At 40.7% G+C, this 24,070-nt stretch overlaps 1 protein-coding gene across 1 annotated transcript in view; it reads right to left on the reverse strand.

Annotated features, from left to right (window-relative positions):
• Nucleotides 1–24,070, reverse strand: part of LOC145996798 (glutamate receptor 2-like) — a 79,358-nt gene continuing 55,288 nt past the window's right edge. The window contains exons 8-9 of the mRNA XM_083133329.1: nucleotides 6,717–6,994; nucleotides 1–325 (exon numbers count right to left, since the gene is read on the reverse strand). Coding sequence (XP_082989455.1) covers nucleotides 1–325; nucleotides 6,717–6,994 — 603 coding nt within the window. The remainder of the gene's footprint in view (nucleotides 326–6,716; nucleotides 6,995–24,070) is intronic.

A 24,070-nucleotide genomic window follows, 5' to 3' on the forward strand; every position in this document is an offset into this window, starting at 1 on the left:
CTATCGGTAGAAGGGTAGGTAGAGGGCGTCCTTTGAAGGAACCTTGTGGACCTTTAAGATCTCCGACACAATCGGCTCCTGTGCTTTCGAATTCCTGGGCGCCTCCTGGTTCACGCCGATGCAGCAGGTCTTGCATAACCTGATGCATAGTTCCACCACGAGGAGGACGATGGAGAACCCTACAGCCACGATGTACAGAAAGAATATGGGCCACACCTGGGCCAGTTGGATGGGCTCCAGATCCTCCGTCTCGTCAGGAATGTCGACCGGCCGCCATTTTAACTTGATGTAATTCAGGATGCCCCCTTCTTCCAGTTTCCTTATTCTGAAACAGAAGAAACCTTTCTTGAATACTGTATCCTTGCACCTCAAGTACGAAAGTTATGTTGGTCCCCTAAAAGTCCTATGATTAGCTGATCTAGATAATTTCGACAGATAGTTATATATTGATTGGCAATCTACATACCGTTTTGAAGATTAAATATGGTCGTGATGTAATAATGTAAAGTGTGAAGATGCCAGGGTCGATACCAGGGACTAGCAGAGGCGCAACCACGAATTTTTGTCTGGCGGGGCAAGTAACAGGATTAACGTACCAATAATAATAATATAACATTATAACTATTATTATTAGTGGTAGTAGTAGTATCAAAGACGTTATTATCCTCGTAAATTACGCAAAAGGGGTAGAAGTTGATGCTAAAGCATTTGTGTTCGAACGAACGATTTGAATTATTTTTCAACCCGTTGAATTTCTCATTAATAATGGAAAACAAGCTCACAAACTATTTTTGAAAGGCAGAAAATGTTTCATAAATACATTCCGAATATAATTCCTTTTTACATTAACATGTATAACTTTCATGCACGATATATTATGTTTAACACACATGCAACAGGGAGCGACGTGGACACTAAAATGTGTACGTATTCAAAGTTTCTTTAATACATATTATATACAACATACTATATTATTTAAATACATTACACAATCAATTAATCCATCTCGCAATAAACCAACAGCAAAAATTACATAAAATGTCTCTCAAATATGCATGCTCTTTTTCCTCAAAACAATTGTTCATGCATTTAAAACAAAATCAATGAAGACAAGTCTCACTTCTCTCTTTGGTAATTTACAATGCATTACAAAAAACAACCACACACTGCGTGCGAAGCGAACAAGAAAATTTTTAGGTCGAATTATTTTGCAGACTGAAATCAATATTGATTTAATAGGGCGCAAATGATTTCACGGGTCGCCAATGCATTCTCTCTTTTACAACGTTTGGGTCACCCTGATGGTGTAGTGGTGACGTCTTCGACTTGTGATCAAGGGGTTCCGGGTTCGATATCCGGTGGAGACACATGGCACAGTGGTTCGGATCCCACTTTAAACTGTAGGTCCAGTCCCGATTAGCCTTTCTGCTTAAAGTGCATTTAAAACCACAATCAAATGAATCAATCAGTATTACAACTTTTTCATTTATGTCGTTCGGCGCACAAGGCGGACTCCCGCCGCCCCCCAGCTACAGTTCTGAACTTGATAAGAATAAGAAAAGGAGGAGTTGCGAGTGAAGCAAGCAAGAAAATTTTGCGAAAAGTATTTCCATATTTTTTTAAAACTGGGGGCTGCAATTGCCACCTGCAGGTAATGTTTGTTCCCCTAGAACTCATTTTCGTCCGAGGTTTGGGGGTGGGGGCAATGCACCCCCTTGTGGTTGCGCCACTGGGGACTAGTAGGTTGAAGAAGCAACATGATAAACGAATATTTCTCAGATAGTATCAAAATTTTGCATAACGTTTTCTAATATTTAGTCTTTATGAAATTTTATATCCGAAAAATTATTCTGCTGGATATATGATTGGTTTGGTTTGAGTTGCTGTTTTAAGTCCACTTTATGCACAGTAAGGCTAATCGGGACTGGACCTACAGTTTAAAATGGGATCCGAACCACTTGTACTCCACCGGGTATCGAACCCGGGACCCGTTGATTACAAGGCAATGACGCTACCACTGCGCCATGGGGGAGGCCCCTGCTGGATATATGATACGCAACGATTCCGTCCGACTTAATAAATACGTTGAAACTTTACTACACCATGTTTATTGGAATTTATCCATTGTTTAGTGTTTCTACTACTTTTATCTTACCTATCCTTACACTACGTTACGAGAGAGCACCTCTTCTCTGATCTCCAGGTAAACATTTTCTTTAGCCGGTGTTGGGGTTCGAACCTATGACGGACCTGCGATTTGCTACAAATCAGATGAGGTAACCAACCACTCCATAGCATCCTCGGAATTCTGAACCATTTATATTTTCTAGGAAGAAGGGACTATATGCTTGATTTCTACACTGGCATTGCTTATAACGTTTTGAATTAATGGTCGGAACCGGGGGGGGCAGGGGGACTTGCCCCCCCACACTCACCAATGGGGGGCGCAAGATAGTATTTTTGCCCCCCGGTCGCGGGCTAAAAATGAGACTATATTTTTTTAAACTTATCTTTCGTTTTGAAAAACATTGGAACAATATTTTTGCGTTAGTTAGATGAACGTATACTGAAGTTGTCACTACCAGCAAGAAGTACGTGACACAAAGATTCACGTGCAGATTATAATCGCAGCCGTGTCTCCGCAAATCAAGTGTAACGTGAAATTAAGTAATTGCACATACAGATGATGTCGGTGTGAAACAATAAACCAAGTCTAACCTTGTGGGAAGGGAGGAGGGGGCAGTTCAAGGTGGATGAAACTCGAGATGAATGCGAGGCGACCTTTTAACAAAAGCGATAACTCGAGGCTAGATCCTCCAAGACTTGTCGAAACGAGACCAAGAACGAGACAGATCTCGAATATCGAGACAGAGAAGAGAACAGAAAAATGTGTTTACACATGAAGAGAAGGCCCAGTACAACGTAGGGATTTACAGCTGGAGACAAAACCGAGAAGGAGGTAAACCTCTCCTTGGAGACAAGCCGAGAGACTGGCAAGTACCGTCTCGATAACATAGGTGTCACAGTATTTGTTATTATTCGATCTAGCTGTGCAAATCGGAGACACTTGAATAAACCCCCTCGGTATAAGATCCACCCGAACATATACACACACAAGAACCTCACCCTGCCCCAATCCGCTCTTGTAGCAATTTTGGCAATAACTTTCCTGGTTCCCCTGGCCAACTCTACTCCAGATGCATTGAGGATTCCGATCTTAGATCAACCACCCTGGGAATCGAACCCGGGACTCCCGCGTGGCAGTCAGACTAGACCGACTATACCACCGCGGCTCCGGGAAGTTGGCATTTTTTTCTGTGAAAATTATTTTTCAAAATATGAGAAAGATAAAACAAGGCTCTCGACGGAAGACGCTCACGGCTCATCCTCAAGGGTTTCAGAGGGAAGGGGTTAGTGCATTTTGAAACATGTATGAATGACAAAATGGATATCGTGTTCAGTTTCTATTTATTTACTTATTGAGAAAATTCCAGATACAGAACAGGTGGCCATTTTGCACTGCAATTCAATGCAATGATAATAATAATAAGCAAAAAAAATAGTAATGAAAGTAACAAAATAACACAAAAGTGAATAGCAAATTAACAAAAAAATAAGTAAAAGATGGCACTATTTGATATTATTTACAAACATTTCTTCTAATAGAAGACCGAAAGGCAAACTGGGAGGAAAATATATCGATTCTTGATGAGAGATCATTGTTTTGTGTGGCAAGTCTGTAAAAGATAGATCTTTTTTGAATTTCTAGTCTAGGTTTTTTTGACATAAGTCAGCATTGAAAGCTGAGGCAAGAGACGACGTAGCTCAGGAAGCCGCATTCACTTTGCCAACACAGTAGCCAACGAGTAGTATGTTCGTAGTTCCTATTCAGGAACAGAGCGGTTTCGGTTCAAGATTCATTTGCAAATCCTGACCGCTGCTTCGATCTTTGTGGAAATAATCTCTCGTTAGGAACCACCGTAGTCAAAAAGGTCGTGCAAAAAAGACCCCGCCTCACAGCATATTCTTGGAAATTCCAGTTCCTTCTCCCCATGCCTTTTGGTCAGGTGGTACACTTATTGTCCAGACTACGAGTACAATAGCAGCATTTTGAATAGTCGAAATATAGGAAAGTCACGTTGGAAGATCGCTTTACTGAGGTCAGTCGCCTGATATAGAAGCAATACACTGGTAAGCTGTACTTCTCTCCTTGCGTTTTATTGTCTAATTTATGTTTTCTGTGTTGAAACTGTCGGTTTTTATTCCTGAAAACTTTGAAGTTCCTATTTTGTGGTTTAAATTCCAACATAATAGCAAATGAGAAATAGATAATCCGGATATAAAAAATCTTGCCGTTCAGTTTATTTACATCAGACAACATTTCAAGCACTTGTGGCGGACAAACCACCTTCTCTCATGGGAAGGAAAGAGCGGACGGTCCTTTTTTTATTAAAGTTCTTGCCTGATAGGTTCGTTTAAGCTCTATTGTTAGTTTTAGACTTCGTGTCTAAATGTGGCTGACTGATCACTTAGTTTTAGACGTCAAAAAAAAAAATTGTCATTTATTCTTATGTTCACGGGTCATTTATTTTTACTTCGTGAGGGGTGATATTTAGTTTTAGATGTCGAGGAGGCATGATTTCATTTTTAATATCTGGGAGGGGGGTACGGAGGGCAATCGCTCCCTTCGCCTCCATATGATTTTCATGAAAAAATTCTCTCTAATCTGGAACCGAAGAGTTATTGATCTGTCGAGACATGTGAAGTTGAGAGGGGTGGAAACCACCACTTCTTGGTGCAATTTATTTTTCACACTAAGCAACGTGTTTCATAGCTAAAATATTGCTAATATTCAATATTTTTTTGTGTGGATAAATTTTGGAAGGGCTGTAACTATATGCTCTGTGAAAGCGAAATGTGACTGGGTATAATGCATACTATAGAAAAGTTCTGCATAGTTTAAAATATGCGGAGTTTGATAATGATTAATTTCATTTTTTAGATCGTTATCATGTCACCTTCACGACGACGACGGATTCTTGAGTGCATGTATTTTCATCAATTTACGCGTAGAGTATTAAAAGCTTTATATGCTCTACATTTCCATGTGTGAAAAGACACCACAGTGATACTAACGTAACTGTTCGTTGCGATCAAAATCTACTCTACAGATCCAGATTCGTTGAGTCCCTCAGTTTCAGGCCAGGATTCAAACCCGGGACCCGTGGCTTCGTAGCTCGCTGCGATAACCACTACGCCACGGAGGTCGGCATGACGACAAAAGTAAGATGTCTTCGGGGCGGGTGTAATTTCTTCCTCTACAGCCTACCCCTCCCCTTGCAGATGAAAAGGTATGATCAACATGGAAACTTGTTTGACACAGTTATAGTACCCGCGAAACGAGAGATTTATTTATCATATTTATCTCTCTCGTTTAGCTCAATTAATGACATTAAATATAAATGAACAGAGCATCGAATGGTGGGTTAATTTATTTGTCGCGGTTTGTTAGAAATGCATAGCTAATAAATAGCTATATAAATAATAATATAATATACGTATATTAATAATTATATATATATAGTGTGGGGAACGAGTATATATATATATATATATATATATATGTATGTATACATATATATGTACTATTTCCCAATTCCATATATATATATATATATATATATATATATATATATATATATATGAGAAAAAGATTGTAAAAATCGGTTGGTTAATTGGAAAACCTGCTCCCTCACAATAAACTCCCTGGTTGATTGATTTGGTTATTTTACTTTGCGTTTCTGCCACTTTTGGCTAATTACGAAGATGAGGATGAGTGGTGATAAGATGAAATAGATGAAAGGACAATCACGAACATATATGGACAGCGCCAAGCAACAAGTTCCATAGAGGATTATACAGGCCATGGGTCCAGACGCCAGAGTCTCGTTAGTCTGCAAAATGCAGTCTAGAGTGTACACTACGTGGAAGTGAGGTTGGCATTGAAAAGGGTCACCCTTATAGGGTTTTGGGTCATTGTTATGAAGACTGCTTCTTTGGTTTTAGCAGTGTATACTTCCAAGTACACTTTCGATTATAGTGGAACCACAGACAAAAGATCCTACGCAGACCCGCGACTCCTGTGCATCGCACTCCACGTGGAGGGGAGGGGCACAGTGGAGCATGCTTCCTTATGGCCCGAGTTGATCGGATGAAGGGGAATGTGCGCGGAGACTTTTCGCCAAAAGTTATTTTCCTTATGGTCGCTCAACAGGATGTGTAGTAAATCACAGGTCTTTCGTAGGTTCGACCCCCAACCGCCGGCTATTAGAAATTGTTCACCTAAAGACAAGAGAATATGTGCTGTCTCCAAACATAGTATTAGAATAGATATAAGTAGTAGAAACACCAGACGATGGATAATGTCCAATTAACATTGCATGCTAATAAAAAAACACTATAACTAAAATTTAGGGAATTATAACATGTTTCTAATGGAATGCATTACACGTTTCTCACAGGAATTACCGTTTCGCCTAAAATGTCGGTTAGGCCATAAATCACAATCGTGTACTGTAAAGACATTAGGCGAAATGGGAATAAGCGAAACGGGAATGCACGAGTAGATGAACTGATGTAATTTTGATATCCTTTGTACTGGCGTTGATGTTATTATTAAAGCTTCGAAAGTCCATACACGTGCGATCGTCCCTCACCTTCTATTTATGATGTTGATAAATTTGAAGCTAGTCTGCATCATGTAAATCAACCTCTCTTCAAAGTAGGTCTCGGTCAGCGCAGCCAGGTTGCATTCTATTTCCCTGGGGTTGAACGGGGTCAAGTCCTCGCTGATGAACAGAACGGCCTTTTCGTTGCAAACCCTTTCCAGTGCTCTGTACGTGGCATTCGCGGTGACGCCTATGTAGCTTTCGTTCAACCGTGACTGCATTTCGGTGAACAATATTTTGAATAGATCGTTTGTAGTCGAGAAGTACTGCAAAGAAAATGAACAGCCGGTTTTAATAAGGGGAACACTCATCAACTGTTGTTACTAGTATTATTTTCAAGTAACAGTAGCTAGTTACTTTCAAAGTGAATAAATGCAGCTCGGTTAATTTTCTCAAGTAAGGAGTAATGAAATTCACAGTTAGTTTTCATTCTTTTTGCTTCGATTCAAAAACCTAGAAATAACCATCTTAATAGTTTATATTAAAATTCTGACAACAATGAGCTTCTTTCTAAAAGTTGTTAACAATTTAAACAGGGTTATCGAAACGACCGAGTGTTACTCATAGACAACACAACACGAGCCCCACAGAGGATTATTCTGGCTGTGAGTCCAGACGCCAGAGCCTCATTAGTCTGCAAAATTCAGTCCTAAGTGTACTACGTGGAAGGGAGGTTAACATTTGGGCGTCTCCGGGAAGGGTCACCCCTTGTTCGTACCATTGCTTCTTGTAATGAGGAACATAATGTTTTGATATGAAAGTAATGTTCATATTTATACACTTGTTATGATCATATGCGATTTACATGGATAATTTCATTGAGACGGTTGTGACATTTAGACAAATTTACATTCATTTTTAGTTATTTCTTAGCACCTTCAAACATGTAACTCTATCAATTCATGTAATTTGATTTTCCTTAATGAAAGTTAATTAATTTCAGAATATTCCTCCCCATCTCAATTTTCAGCTAAAGAAAATACATAATTGTACCGGGCGTGACACTTCTGTGAAATATATGGGTTTACTGAAACAATTTTATTTAATTTTCACAAAGCAAACACTACTCGACACTTAGATGTTTAAGTTTCTAAAAATATTACTACATACTTTTTTTATAAACATTTTTTGCCTGTGACGGGTATGACACGATGCACATTATTTACTTTGTATGATTATGCAACAGTAGTAATGCACCGGCGTTCGGGTCGATAAATCAATTGATTGGAAAAGATCGATCAAAGATCAATTGATGATGTAGTTGTGTGGGCAAGCAAGGGGTATTGTTGTTCGCGATGACGTCATAAAATGGGCGTGGCTTAATTTTGCGAGGAGCGTTTTGATTGGTTGGAAAAGTATTCGGGTTTTTCCCGCGGCGTCTGAAAACAGATGGCGTTGATGATTCTGAAATTCTGGGAATTTGGGTTGGGGAGATTCTTGGAATTTCCGGTGTCTGAAAACAGATGGCGTTGATGAGGCTTTTAAGTGGTGCGGTGAATGTTAAGTGCCTTTTCTTGGAAATGGGGTTTGTCGAGTGTTGTTTCGAGGAAATGTTGTGAGAATTAATGGATGTGGTTTGGGTAATGAGTTTGGAATGGTAATTGCTTTTGCATTCCTGAAATTCTGAGAATTTGGGTACGTGTTTTTGTTGTCTGAAGACAGATGGCGTTGATGATTCTGAAATTCTGGGAAATTGGGTACGTGTTTTTGTTGTTTGAAGAGAGATGGCGTTGATGAGTCATTCCGGGGAAGGTGGTGTTTTTCTCGGGCGGCCGTTGATGAGTTTGAAATTCCTGGAATTGGGTGTGGTCTGAAAAACATGTCCTGGCATGTTTTAGGTTTAACCTTCCAGGGTGACTGTTTGAAGTATGTTTAACTGAAATCGTGACGTAGAAAAAAGAAGGTATAAATAGAAGGGATACAGGATAATAGTATCATGTGAGGATGGATGTGTGCGGTACAAGACTGTCTGATAATGGTGTGAATTTCTACGAGGTTAGCTACGAGGAGTTCTGGGAGCTTGTTCGATCTTGCGGCGACCTGGACAACGATCCAACGGCCCTGCATCGGGTGCTGAGTTATTTCCCGTTTATGTATGTAGCGATAACTGAATCTCCCTGGTGTGGATGTTACCTGTTCGACGGATTAGGAAAAGGAGTCCATCATCACTGCGAGACGTTGAAGGAGATAGAAGAGAGGAAAAGAAGAGCGGACGAGAGAACAGGATTTCCAGGTCACAGGTGTATGTGCGAACTACGTCGCAGGAAGGAAGAGGACAAGATCGGTGAAGCTTTGAAGCAGAGAGTGAAAGAGTGGCTTTCATTCCTGGCAGACAGAAATTCCTTGTGGTGTTCTGGCTGTGATCGTCCTTTGTTACGTAAATTAGAAGGACATCCCTGTTTCCCTGTGGTTCCTGCAGAAGGTTTCGGCGTCCGCAGACGTCTGTTCCCCGACGATCTTCAGGTTGTTCCTTTATCGCCGATACCTGGGACGCCGTCACCTACAGTATCCGATTACTTTACCTTTTATGACGTATGAGAGTGTTTACTCACCACGTCTGCTGGACTCACGCCGAGCGTATGTTATCAATTACGTATCTGTGAATTCGAGATACAGAACATACAGAAAGTGGCCTATAGGATTACGTCAGACTCCGGAAGAATTAGTGACTGCAGGATTTTACTATTCAGGCTTTAGCGACAGAGTATTATGTTTTCATTGTTCGTACGGACTTTGCGATTGGACATCCAAAGATTGCCCGATTCTAGGACATTACATGTTGGTACCCCAGTGTCCTTTTATACAGAGTGTTGCGGCGTTACACCGTAACTCCAAGAGCTGCAAGTATTGCGACAGTATAGAGACTCCTGAGAAAACGTCCGATAAACCTAGTGTGGATTCTGTGTGCAAAATATGTTTTCAGAATCCTAGCAGTGTTGTAATTCTCCCGTGTCGACATTTTGTTTCCTGCGGATCCTGTACTTCCCAATTGGACAAGTGCGCCGTATGCCGGGGTAGCATTGAAGATACGTTGACAGTTTTCACCTGATGCCCAAAATGGATGTCTGTTTTTTGGACGTTCAAGGTCTTCGAGGAGCAGGAGGAGAATTTGTGTGGAAAGAAGTCGGAATTTTAAAATTTCCTTTTGACAATGCATTTGACTGTTTAGTGAAATCTCCATATGGTTTACGCTTTTTGAGTGAAAAGTATCGCCGAGTGAATTACTGGCTCCGTACCAACAAACACGGCCTCAACTGGGGAGATGGATGGCTACCGTATGAGAAATTAGGAGATTTGTTATATGTTGTGCTTGTGAATCAAACAGTGTACGTCAAAGGTACGGAGAAAGTGAAATGGTTTGAAAAATTACTTGGAGAAAAAGGTATGGGTAAAATATCCGTACGTAACATCGAAGAACTTGAATGTCCAAAATTGAATAGTGTGAAAAACACTTCAGGAAGATGCAAAGAACATAGCAAATGTAAAAATGTAAAAAAAACCTGTGCAGTTGAAAATGTCTGGAAGATGTACAGTTTCTATTGTAATAAGTACAAGAAATAAAAGAGGTTTTTTAAAATATACAAATGTTTTATTTACAATCGATAATATGGATATAGGTTTACAATACATAGAATAACACAAATGTTGTATTTACAATTGAATATGAAAGGTTTACAATACCTGAAGGGTTATATTACAATACATAAAATAACAATACAGAGAAAGAACAATGGTTCATTTACAACATCAGATACATGAAAGTAACAGAACTTATTTACAATGTCAATGTCTGTCCATGATTGTTCTCAAGATATATTTCAATCATCAGTTCGTTGTACCAAAGAATATAAAAATAGTTCACTAAATTGGGCACTTCTTTTTTTTCTGAAACCATATTGTTCTTGATACAATATACAAAAGCCTCCATTTCGGGTTGCAATTTATGATAACGTTCGTTCTTTAATTTCTGCAGAGGCCAAAAAAGGTTACACAAAAATAAGTGTAGTTCAGAGGCTGTGAAAATAAAAGCATCGGATGAATGATGCTGATACATCGAGATACAACGTTTCCCGAAAAAATTTACACCACTGACGGTGATATTTCCCGTAACCAAGTAATTGAATCGACGACCTGTTTCGACGTAATTCAGTAAGTCAGATTTCAAAGCCCACAGTTCTCTAATCTGCTTAGAATCGATGCGTACGGGTGATCTCCCCTGTTGCGAAAACTCCCACACCAAATTGAAAGGGGATCGCTTTTCGAATCCTATTGCTACGAACTTGTTTTTTTCCTTGTTCAGAAAATATGTGTTAGCAAGATAGAGATCTAAACATGCCTCTACGTTGTGTAGTCCAGGACATTCGATTGTATCTGGAGAAAAGCCGATCTCCCTACGCCGTTTTATGAAATCACAGTCTGTAGTCACATCTATTCCCTCGTCCATCGGTTCGTTCTTGATAGGGACAGTTTCGATTTTGAGGGGTTGCACACGTTTGCGAGTTTTACGTTTGGAAGCATCATCCTGACGGGTCATACGTTTCACTAGTTTGTCTTGTTTTTCCATTGTAGAATCCCTAACAGCCTCCATGATGTTTTCACTGGAGCTGTCTCGACGGCACTGAGAGAAAGATGCAGCAGCACACATTTATATAGCTTTTTGCATAACACGACACCGGATCGCGTGGATAGAGCAACACGATTGATCCCCTCTCGGACACTTGCAATGGGGTAAACATTTGAATATCTGACGAAAACGGTGTAGGATATATCCATCTTTACTGACACCGGACGGAAATGCTTGAATGAAATCCTTGGTCGTAACATGGCGTGCTTTGTAATAAGCATACACGCAACAGTAATGTCCGCACGTCGTGGCCAACACCCCCTGTAAGGGAATGTTGTTGTAAGTCCAGACCGAGGAATGACGGTTCAGGAAAGTTACGAATTCTGGATAGAAAGGATGAAATCCGTATGAATCGAAATATTCAGCAATATTGTTTTTGCCAAAATAGAAGGCCACCCAGTGTGTACCCTGGAAGTTGGAAGTATCGGTGTTTGCGATTATCAAGGCAGGGGTAGGAAACGTCCGAGGTAAAAGATCTCTCGAGTAAACACCGTAGAAAATGTTCTTGGTGGAACAGTTTCGAGATAGAATCTCCTTGATCTGCGACGTGTTCATGCTGCCTATGTTTTCGAAAACGGAAAATGAGAGTACAGCGTTCTGTTATGTCTATACTCTCAAGATGATATTCATCTAATATTTGGGGGACGGTTGCATGTCAACAGGTTTGGCAGACAGTACTTCCAAAGAATCACTATTATAAATATCATCACAGGTTATCAGTTCGATGAGTTTTCCCATCTCACGTTACATATGTTTTCATATGTTTATAATAATATTTCTGTCTTTGGTTATTTCTATGCTCCCAGGGCTGTTGTCAAGTAGTTCGGGAAACGATTGTATGTTCACAGGTTTTGAAGTTGTCACTTTCGAAGAAACACTGCTATTCTTAATAGTACGGGTTATCACTTTGGTAGGTTTTTCCATCACAGGTAGTATAATGTCTACATCAGAACTGTCTCGATAACACTGTGAGCCAGAAACACGAGCACACATATTTATAGACAAGTCGGTCTCACTGATGGAGGATAACACTCCTGTCTTTTGTTATATCTACAGCACATTCGAATTCAGCATACAGAAGGCATGTTATATTTTCCGACAGCTGGGGAGAAAATTGCATCTCGACACCGATGATACCTTGTTCCTGGAGACTGGTGTGCGTGTCGTTTCCTGAAGAGTCAGGCGTTATGTCGAAAATCAGGAAAAAGGATCCGTTCTCGAACATTTTTCTTGTGATCTGGTGTCCATAATTCACGTGGTGAATGCCTGTACCGGAAAATAGAGTTTGATAGGCACGTGTTATCAATCCGCCGTTCCCTCCTGTGGTGACCCGCAAGGGTTCGTAAGGTACAAGTTCTCCATTTTTCACAAGATGGAAAGAAGATAGATTGAAACTTCTAAAGTCGAACGGATTTTTCTTAGAGTCTCCGAGAAAGCTGGCGGTGGATACCATAGCAAAAAGAACAACATTCGGAAAAGCACCTTGAAAAGCATTATCGATCGAAATCTGCTGCGTTCCGGCAACGTAAGAATAAGCTTTGATGACGCTTCTGGTGAACGGATAATGGGCTGGAGCGTAAGAGAGTGCTCTGTCTATGGCCAAACTGGTGGTAGGAGTAGGAATGATGTGATTTATTTCGAGAACAGCCTTTAAAATTTTTATTCTGGTGGTTGGTGAAGTCTGATCTCCCCAGATGTAAAAAGCATCACGTGACCTGGCTAGATCGATACGTACTTCAACGCCGTTGACCAGGTATTTAGGCTGGTGGAAAAAATCTATGTGCAGTTTTCCCATAAGTTCGACTACGGCAGACACTTCCGTAGGATCTCCGGTTGTCGGAACGTGCTGGAAAAAGTCTTTTCTGGCGGTAAAACCTTTGTTGTCGGCGGTGATTTGATCTTGATGTCCAGGTGTGTCCAAGTACCACAAGGCATTTGTGAGATGCGTGTTCGCAGCATCGCTGCCGTAATTGATTTCTGCTTCGAAGATTGATTTATATGCGTAATTGTTATCGGCAACTGTTACAGCGATACCGTTGAGAGCCACTGTAACTTGTGAAAAAAGTGAATGGAGAGGATAATTTACGACCCCGCAGTTTTTTGTGAGGGCGTTGGAAGGTTCGGAAGCACTCATGGGAGACCCATCTTGATTGACCATCTGCGTTAGCAGACGAAGATAGGCAGATGAAAGATCTAGAAAATCTGTTCCTGCCGGCGGAACGGCAAACTGAAGTATGTTCTGATTATCGATGGAAGCGATAGGCATGTAGGCGACCGTGTAAGTTTTTTCGACATTTTGCTGAATAGGTTTTTTACTGAAAAGATCGAACTGCGAGATCATGCAAGTGTTATTCTCCATTATTATCCAAAAATATCTTTTCCTGCCGCCTTCTGTTTAATTTTCCTTTTGCGTGTCGTCCTAGATTTTGTGGATGTTTTTCTCCGCTTTTTGGATGCGCTTTTTCTACGGATCGGAGATGTTCTAATACGGGTGGCTGAACGTTTTAACATCGACTGAGCAATTTTTGTTGCAGGTTTTGTTCTTATACCGGAACCTACCAGAGAGTCGATTTTCCGTTGTGCTTTACTCTGAAGATTTTGACCCGCTTCACGTACACGTTGACGAACGATAGTTCTCGGAGTCTGCTGACTTGTTGCAATGTCGGTGATAATGTTAGCGCCTGTTTTCAAAGCTTCTTTTCCGATCGCTTTTGCACCACTCCAGAGTAGAGGTTTCACCATTCTAAAGAGTCCTGCAAAGAGAGACCCCAATCCTCTCCCTTTTTGAATTCTAGTTGAACGATAGATGGGTCCAATTCCCCCACGGATCTGATTACTGTAATATTCGGTCTGCGAATTCATGGTGATTCATCAGCTTTTCGACATAGACTGAGCAAAATGATTCCTTACTGTTTTTTAAAAGGACTTTGCTTTCCTACGAAAATGTAAAACAGCTATTGTAGGTACGGAGCCGTTTCTCAAAGGCAGGAAATATCCTTGTCTATCATACATCGCAATTTCTATTGTTTCGAAAGAACCTTTATCCAGAGAAACGTAATGAATCGGATTAAATGTATGATGGGCTACGGGTACTGTGCAAGATGATTCTGTTTCCGAATACTGTTTTCGGGCAAGACGTAAAAGACGTAGCATTTCTCCTCCGACCAATTGTTGTTTCACGAGATCGGAATAAATGAATATGTAGGGGTTTTTATCCACGACGTTATTGGACACTGCGTGCGTAGAATAAATAGATTTCAATACGTCATATCGAAATTTAGCGTAGTCATCAGTTTCGTCTATGGGTGTGACAGTATTTGTTGGATCACCTTCCGATTCAGGATCGGGAACCCCTATCACGGACAGATGTTTGTTCACAGCCTCTTTAAAGAAAAATCTGAGATGAGTAGGAACAACGGCATTAGCAGGGTTTGTTTTCAGGAACTGAATGAACTCCTCTACTGTATATGTTGCTGCAGGAAAATAAAATGGCTGCTCGTTAATATAGAGTGTATTATCCGTAGAAACAGAAGATCCCGACGCGTCCCATTGCGCTTCCAACAGAAAATGCCAGAATTGCTTAAGAACGTTTCTCCGTATTTCCAGGTCGTTGGGGAGGGATTCTTCGATGGTAGAGATCAGGTCCTCAGCACTTGCATACGTCCGAACAGGAAAGGTTACCGTTCCGTAATCTGTTTCCAAAACATTGTCATATAGAGTTGAATAATGCAGTTCTGCTAATCCGACTTCCCACAATTCTGGAGACAGATATATCCGTTTTGCAAGTTTTACGTTGAAATGGGTCAGCGTGTTGTTCGGAAAATACTTCTCCGATGCAGATGACGGAAGGTAAACATAGAAATTATCGTCCATTCTCGCCGAACACAAAGAACTCACTGGATCGTGGTGACGATATATTTTGATATAAATATGTTTTGGAAATTATTTTTCTGATAACTGTTTTACGGAAGATGCCTTGATCCACGAATCGAAACTAGGTGGATATCCGAGCCAGCGAACCAGGTATTCCAAATTTTTACCTTTTCCCCTGCTGTTCAAAATCTTATCAATTTTATACTCTTCGTCAGGATCCGAATAAACTTTTTGCAGTTCATGTTTGTAAAATGTGCCTTTTACAGGTTCTTCATTTAAATCGTCTAATATGTATACAGGTACAGGTGATCGCTGAACAAGGGAGTGGATTTTGAAAAGTTCTCGTGACCACGATTGTTCGTATCCCTTCTCAAAATGTCCTTTCACGACAGAGATTCGTACGAAATCACCAACATTCAGATCTGAAGACGGTTGTGAAATATGTCTGTCAGGTTTGTTGAGACGTTTCCACACGATGTAAACGTTAGACTCGTTCACATCTCGAGGTGCCATTCCTATGGAACTGTGGATAGTTGTATTGTAACCTTCGAGAAGTTGCGGTAAAATGTCTACGTAACGTCTTGTTTGTTTCGATGTGAAATATTTCCACATTCGTTCTTTCAATGTTCTGTTGAAACGTTCCACTACACTTGCTTTCACAGGATAATTTGAAGCGATCGAAAAATTTACATTTTCATTTTTTAAAAACTTCTGGAATGTAGAATTTGTGAACTCCGTTCCTTGGTCGGTCTGTAGTGTGACAGGTTTTCGTCTGCTTTGTTCGAAAATATTTTTGAAAGCTTCGGTTACCGAATTGCTTGTTTTATTTCTTAGTGGTAATGCAAAGGCATATTTTGAGAATACATCGATCACTGTCAGAAGATATCTGTATCCATCGTTATGTTTTTGTATCGATGTCATGTCGTTGAGATCAGCTTCCCAAAGCATGTCTATGTTCCACACATTGTAATGATTTCGGGGGAACCTTTTCCTTGCAGGTTTGTGGAGAGTGTACGTTTCCTGGTGTATCAACCATTTTTTCACCGTATTGCGGGATATATTTTTATCCCGTACCGCGTTCCATAAACGATCTACAGATGAGAATGAAGCACGGTGTCGGGGATCGTAATATATTTTGGTGAGGATTTTATCGTGTTTTAACTTAGGGACTCCCATGACTGATCTCTCTGTCTACGGCTTTTTCTCAGAGGAACCAGCTTGTATGCGTCAGGTGTTCTCAGAAACGGTGTAGTTTTTCTGGAAACACGGACAGCCGCTTTCTTCTTCTTTTTCTGTTTCTGTCGATGAGACGGTCCAGGGCTTTCCGTTGACGACGCTGAGAAGTTCAACGTCTTCGGATCAGGAAGTGTTTTTTCCTGACGTTCGTCTATCAAATGTTGAGCCGTAGATTGGTACTCGTCGATGATATTTTGTAACTGATGACGTGTATTACGGGGTAACGTCTCTGCTAGGTTCGTAGGAAAATACGTCGATCCTGGCGAAATAGTAGAAGAACCGTCGTTATCTTGAACAATAGGAATTTGTAATGGTTCTTTGGATTTACGACTCAACCATAAATACTCGTCCAGTTCCTTTCTGTAAAGACGCCATTTCTGATCGTCTGATATATTTTTCATTTTCAGAATATCATTCATTTTTTTTCCAGAACGGATAATTTCTGAGTTACAGACGAGTCGGAAACACGAATACGTGCTAGCTGTTCCGGTGAAAGGACGATCATCTTTTTGTAGGAAGATGTCATTTCTCAATGAGGAATGAGAGTACCGAGAAGACCCGATAACAAAGAACCTAGAAGTAAGGGTAGAAATCCACCTTTTTGCACAAGAAGTTTTCTTCGTTTTTCGATGTTCACTCTCGGTTTCACGAGATTGCGTAAGACCGACTTGTAAGGTGTCAGACGACGTTTTGTGGACGGTTTAATTTTCACGTATCCTTTTAAAACGTTCAGGCAGCATTCGCTGATGAAACGAATTGTCTTTTTCGGAGCACTTTTCAATAATGATTTACGGATTTTGGTCGGTGAATTTTTCAACACGTGCAAAAAAGGTGAATGTTTCTTGAAAGACGACGAATGTCTATTCCTGTTAGAACGTGATTTGGTACGTGTCTTCCTCGTTCTCCTCATCTCGATGTTTTAAACATTCCTGAGGAAGATATGCAGTTGAGTAATTCTGGTTAAAAATGTCTGTCTGATAACGTAAAGGATCCGGTGTTGACTGTGAAAGATCAATATACAAATAACTGAAAGATTGAGTAGTAGCATCTATATATACTTTTTCGAGTTCCTTCATGCGGTGAGGATGAAGTTGTCGTGCAAACACAGTAAATTGGTTCATATCTCGAGGATTTTTAAAAATAACAAAATGTTTTACGTTCAGCGAAATGTCTCTGCAATTTTTCCCTTGATGAAAAAGATTCTGTGTTATGAACACCACCGAAATGTTTTTGTGATGACTGCCTTTTGTGAAAAGGTCGGCGACTTTTTCTCCTTGAGCAACCATCATAAGATCATCCAGGATTATGAGAGTAGGGGTTTTTCCGTTCCACGACTGCCAATCGACGATCCCTTTATGATGTTGCACATCTCGAAGATTTTGCGGAATACTGTTTTCCTGATCGTAACACCATACAATTTTCTTGACGGGTCCTTCGACAAGATGAACGATGGAGTCAACCATATTTGTCACAAAAGTAGTTTTTCCACTTCCTGATGCTCCGCAGACCATCATGGTGAAAGGATGGGAAAGTTTAGGAAACATGTTTTATACTGGAGATTTGAAGAAAAATGAAGATCTGGCACATTGTAAATACATTTTATACACTGACTGGCCGAAGAAGGGTTCAAACTCTGGACCGCTACAGACATATTTTAGTCTGCACAGTATCCGAAGGGATACGATAAATGTTTATCGTCGAAACGCCGTTTCAACAGTACCGGCTGAAACAGCTTTTTTTCATATGTACTGATTACTTGGAACTGTTTTGTTCTTCTGATCCTGAAAATATTTTCGACCATAACTTCAGGCTGCTCACTGTTTATCATGTCGCACATGGTATCAAAATTGACCAATTCCGATGTGGAGGTATTCAATGTGATTCCTTTCACTTTACAGATATACTGCGGTTCGGAGAACGGTTTTGTTATTTTCATGCTGTAACTTTTCGGTCCCGTTGAAACAAACTGTTCACAAACTGCACCGGGCCCGAAATCTGTCAATTCATCCGTGAGTTCTCCTAGTGCGTCACCTGTCTGGGGATGATATTCCATTTCAGAACTATCTACGTAAATTACAGAATCTGTATCACAGTAACATATCCTGTCACCCAACTTTTCGAGGAGTTCGTACAGTTTCAGACGAGCATGGCATGTTGTGAAGGCTCCGATAGGAACATTTACTTTCCTGTTCAGACTGACAGCCTCTTCAACATATTTCCAGTTCACTAAAACGGTGTCCTGATTGATGAATACGACTCCTCCAATCATTATATTTGGATCAGTCATTTTATCGAGAAAATCTTTCGATTCCTTGATGATGGACGTCTGGGAAAGGTTGTCCCGTTGACAGAACTTGCCCCATAAAGAATTAAGGCAAAGTTTAGCCAGAGTACGTTTACCAGGATTGACTTCGATACTGTTTTCTTCCAATAGAATACCCTCCTTATCGAAATATTTCTGTATGTACTTCTTCTTATCCTCGTCGTTCTGACACCATGAAGGCCAACCGCTCGCTTCCTGTTTTATTTTCAAGAAGGTGTTGACATAACCAGCAAAGAGTCCTCCAGTTTTTGTGACAGGGTTGTACATCGATGTTTCATACTTCCACACTTCCGACACTGACAGTACTCTGTAGCCTAAACTGTAAGCTTTACGCACCTCGGCGATGACCCAAGTCCCCGAAAGTGCGCGTTGTTCATCGGAATGGCTGCATGTACCTTCACATTTTAATCTGATAGCACATTCGTTACACAAGACAAACATCAGTTTTCCATGCATTTTTGTAGGTAGAACAGGATGTAAAAGGGTTTTGGTGGCAGAACAGTACATTTTATGAGCCCCTCCATGTTCAAAACCTCATTTACCGAAGGAATAGAAGTTCCTAGAAATATGGTAGGATGTCCGACAGGATAGGCACAGTATTTGTTTACATAAGGGTACAAACTTGTAAAATCATAGTACTGTAATTTTTCATTTTCCTTGATTTTGTAATACGTCCTGACTGTTTCAACTCTTCCTCCATATAAGGCGTCTCGTGGATTTAAAGGAATGCAGCAAACGATAGGATGTGTCGATAGATGTCTATCGAGTTCAGGATCTGCTCGCAATATTTTTTTGAAATCGCATTCCCACATTGTGACAACATGGTATCCTTCAGAACGTAGAGCCGCAAGTTTACGACACGTTGTCTCGTATCTGAAGGCTGCAGTGTTCAACAAGTCACTATGTTTATCACTGTTACTATCCTGATCGGTTTCATCTTCTTCGTCACCTTTCGGATACATATCCCTGTTAATTGATATGCAGCGTTGACAACCATGCCAGTAGCACCCCAGCGCCTCGTACACCGTCTGCGTCTCCTCGTGATAACCGTCCACTCTGTAACGCCCTCCTATGACATATTTTTCACGAGTACGTCCACCGTGAAGAAGTATTACATCATTTTGTTCTTCCACGTAGGTTAACCATTTCAATGCGAACTTGGACATCTGATCTGCATGATGGTAACCTCCTTTAGGTATTATTCCTATAGTGTTAGCCGGCATAAATTTCTGCCTGTAAATTAGTGAACAGACAGATGCTATTGTGATGCAGTCCCTGAAAATGTCTATTTTGCATATGTCTAGAAAATTCTGTCTCAACTTTAGACATCCTTGTCTCAACAGGGTCACATCCTTGATGCAATATTGGAGAAGTTCGTTTTTGTTGTTAAAAGGTATATTATTTTCACATTCATTGTTGTACCAGGACATAAAACGCTGTTGATCTTCAACTGTTTTCATATATTCATATCCATATGCAGAAGGAGGAGGTGGCGGTCCTATGTAATTTCTATTCTTGTAAGTGTTCCACAAATGCGGATAATATCCTTTCTGCACAGGTAAACCAAACAGTTTTGAAAATCCTGCAAGATTTGACTGAACATAGTTGAGACTGTCCACAAAATGGAGATTTTGGTATGTCATGCTGACAATTTTGGTACCATCTAAGATAACACGAGGTTTCATTTCTCTTTCCAGCATTCTCCGTAATAGAAATGTACAATCGTAACCTCGTGCATTGTGTGCACATATGGTTATATTGGTAAACTTATGTTGCAATTCGAGATACGACAGAAATGTATCTACAGGGTCATCCCAGAATATAAACTGTCTTGTTCCACAAACAGAACACGAAGCTGTTAAATCCTCTCTTTTGTGACATGCGTGACAGGCTGTCTGCACCACGATAAGATTCGGAACATGAAGAAAAGTTTTTTCTTTGTCAGAATAAGGAATATCAGTGAAGCATTCGAAATCGTAAAACACAAATAGAAATTTTGAGTACTGTTTAGGTTTCGGTATAGGCATGTAGCAGAAATGATTTACAGGTTTCACACAATTACACACAGTACAATATTTCATGTTGCATCTATGTACTTTTTCATATCTATTGTTTGTGAGAATAATTCTGAAACATCGGGGACACTGTTGGATTTCGCTACAGACAGTACCGTTTCGGAACGGTGTAGAAACATGATTTGTGAAACACTGTTCATTTCTGAAATTTCGGTGACATGTCTGACATGTTCTACGGACACCCGGTTCAGGTACACATGGTGGAGTTGCACGGCACATACAACATAATTGCTTACACATGTGACTATGAGGTTTACCAAATATGAGCTGGTTACACCCATGACATTCTTTGTTTGCTGCAAATGCTCCAACACGGTTCACTATCACATCATAATGTTGTCTGACATTATCATACAGAAGGTATATAAATTTTGAAACATGTTCAACCTGCCCTTCAAACAGAACATCTTTAGCATCACGAAGATTGTTGTATACAATAATTTTATGATCTGTGAGAACTTGCTGAAATTTTCTCAGTTCAGGAATTCCACTTCCGGCACACGCATTGTCTGTCAGATCTACATCTGCTTTCCGCATAAGTTCGAAAACAGGTTTAAGAAGATTTCTATTTCTTCGATACTGTGAATAGGACGGATCATTATCAGCATAGGCTTTTCCTATTACCAAAGCTTCAGCTAAACAGAGTGGTTTTTTCCTATTCGGCACACCGACGATACTCCTTTTTTGCGTGCTTAACATGTAATTAGGTAAACAATATGTTCGTTTACCTCCACCACCTCCGACAGGTATATTGACATGGTCGGCTCGCAAAATTAACCGATCTGTAGCCGTGAATGTTTTCGCACTCTGCAATATTTTATACATGATGTTCCACACCATATCACTGTGTAACTGGTCGCTTCTGTGCCACCCGACATAAATATCTTTCACCGTTGGGTCAGATATGTTAGAGAGAGTTAAACCTATCTTGTCTTCATCCTTGGTGTCTTTCTTAACATAGGTGAGAAGATTTTCAACACCTTCACGGATCCATGTGTGAGGATCGACATTTTCTGGAGGGTGCGAGAAACTGAATTCTACACGACGTCCTTTGGAACGGAATTTCGGATATTCACGTTCTTGAATGTTATGTAATATTATGTTCCCTATTTGTTCACGAGGCACTGTATCACGTTTTCTTTTCTTACCTCTTCTATCTGATACTGAAACACTCTGGGATGACGGTTCTGCTGGCGGTAAAGGATCCGGTCTCCATGACGGTCCTGGCGCAGGTTCCAAGCCTGATCCAGGTGCGACGTTCCTTGAAGGTCCTGGTGATGTAACAGGGTCAAATGCAGTTGTCTGCTTTTCCTCGGTACCTAGGGATACAGGATCGGGTGTTGATGAAGGGCCTGGTGATTCTTCGGAAATACCTGCTCCATAAAGATCGGGTACGGATGTTGTCACTGTCCGTAGTAAGCGGTCATACTCCTCGAGCAAGGAGATTCTTTCTCCTGCGATGATTTTTTGCGCAATTTGCACCAACACTTCCCGTAACTGTCTAGGTGTTGTGTAATATCCATCACGATATAGCAATAACAGATCGTCAGCGGATAACTGTACGTCCATGATCGTACGATGTCTGTGTCACGAAGACTGCCATGTGGAGAGAACACCGTACTTTATATACGTAAGCATACCAAACCAGTTATTTCCGTTCCTAACGGTTTTGCTGTCTGATCTGCAAACTCTCCGGAAATCTGTAACAGTCCTCTGCTAACCGTCTTCGCCCTTTCTGGCTGATATGAATGTTCATGTAAAATTCTCGGAAAAGCTAACTGTCTTCACCAGATGTTTTCCTGGCTGATGTCAAACCCATGTAAAATTCCCGGAAATAGCTAACTATCCTCACCAGATGTTTTCCTGACTGCTATGAAACCATCTAAAATTCTCGGAACTACTTAACACTCTTTTCCAACCGAGCCTAATTAGACTAGAGTGAAGGCAATTGTAGATTCGGAATCTGTACGTCAACACCTTTAAATAGAGTATATGGATGGGGTCTACGGTCAAAATAACAAAAACCAAGATGGCGGCCAAGATGGCGGCCCCCATTGTCATGACGAGCTGAGATGACAATTAATTGTATAATATTACGTAGTAACCGTCGGTGATGTTTACTGGCACCTATCTGTTGTAGGTAAATTGAAAAACTCGAAAAACATGTCCGGAAAGTTTCGAAGGGCCGTCCAGTCGGCCCTAATTGGACTAGAGTGAAGGCAATTGTAGATTCGGAATCTGTACGTCAACACCTTTAAATAGAGTATATGGACGGAGGTCTACGGTCAAAAATAACAAAAACCAAGATGGCGGCCAAGATGGCGGCCCCCATTGTCATGACGAGCTGAGATGACAATTAATTGTATAATATTACGTAGTAACCGTCGGTGATGTTTACTGGCACCTATCTGTTGTAGGTAAATTGAAAATCTCGAAAAACATGTCCGGAAAATTTCGAAGGGCCGTCCAGTCGTCCCTAATTGGTCTAGAGTGAAAGCAATTGTAGATTCGGAATCTGTACGTCAACACCTTTAAATAGAGTATATGGACGGAGGTCTACGGTCAAAATAACAAAAACCAAGATAGCGGCCAAGATGGCGGCCCCCATTGTCATGACGAGCTGAGATGACAATTGTATAATATTACGTAGTAACCGTCGGTGATGTTTACTGGCACCTATCTGTTGTAGGTAAATTGAAAAACTCGAAAAACATGTCCGGAAAGTTTCGAAGGGCCGTCCAGCCGTCCCTAATTGGACTAGAGTGATAGCAATTGTAGATTCGGAATCTGTACGTCAACACCTTTAAATAGAGTATATGAACGGGGGTCTACGGTCAAAATAACAAAAACCAAGATGGCGGCCAAGATGGCGGCCCCCATTGTCATGACGAGCTGAGATGACAATTAATTGTATAATATTACGTAGTAACCGTCGGCGATGTTTACTGGCACCTATCTGTTGTAGGTAAATTGAAAAACTCGAAAAACATGTCCGGAAAATTTCGAAGGGCCGTTCAGCAGGCCCCTAACTGGACTAGAGTGAAGGCAATTGTAGATTCGGAATCTGTATGTCAAAAGTATATGGAAGGGGTCTACGATCTGAAATACAGAAACCCTACATTGCCGTCAACATGGGGGACCCTATTGTCCGGCCCTGTGTGATTTAACTTAAAATTGATTTGCCATATCTGTGCATTTTCAAAGGGCGATT

The sequence above is a fragment of the Lepisma saccharinum genome, chromosome 13 (assembly GCF_977018435.1).
Source record: "Lepisma saccharinum chromosome 13, izLepSacc3.1, whole genome shotgun sequence".
NCBI lineage: Eukaryota > Metazoa > Arthropoda > Insecta > Zygentoma > Lepismatidae > Lepisma > Lepisma saccharinum.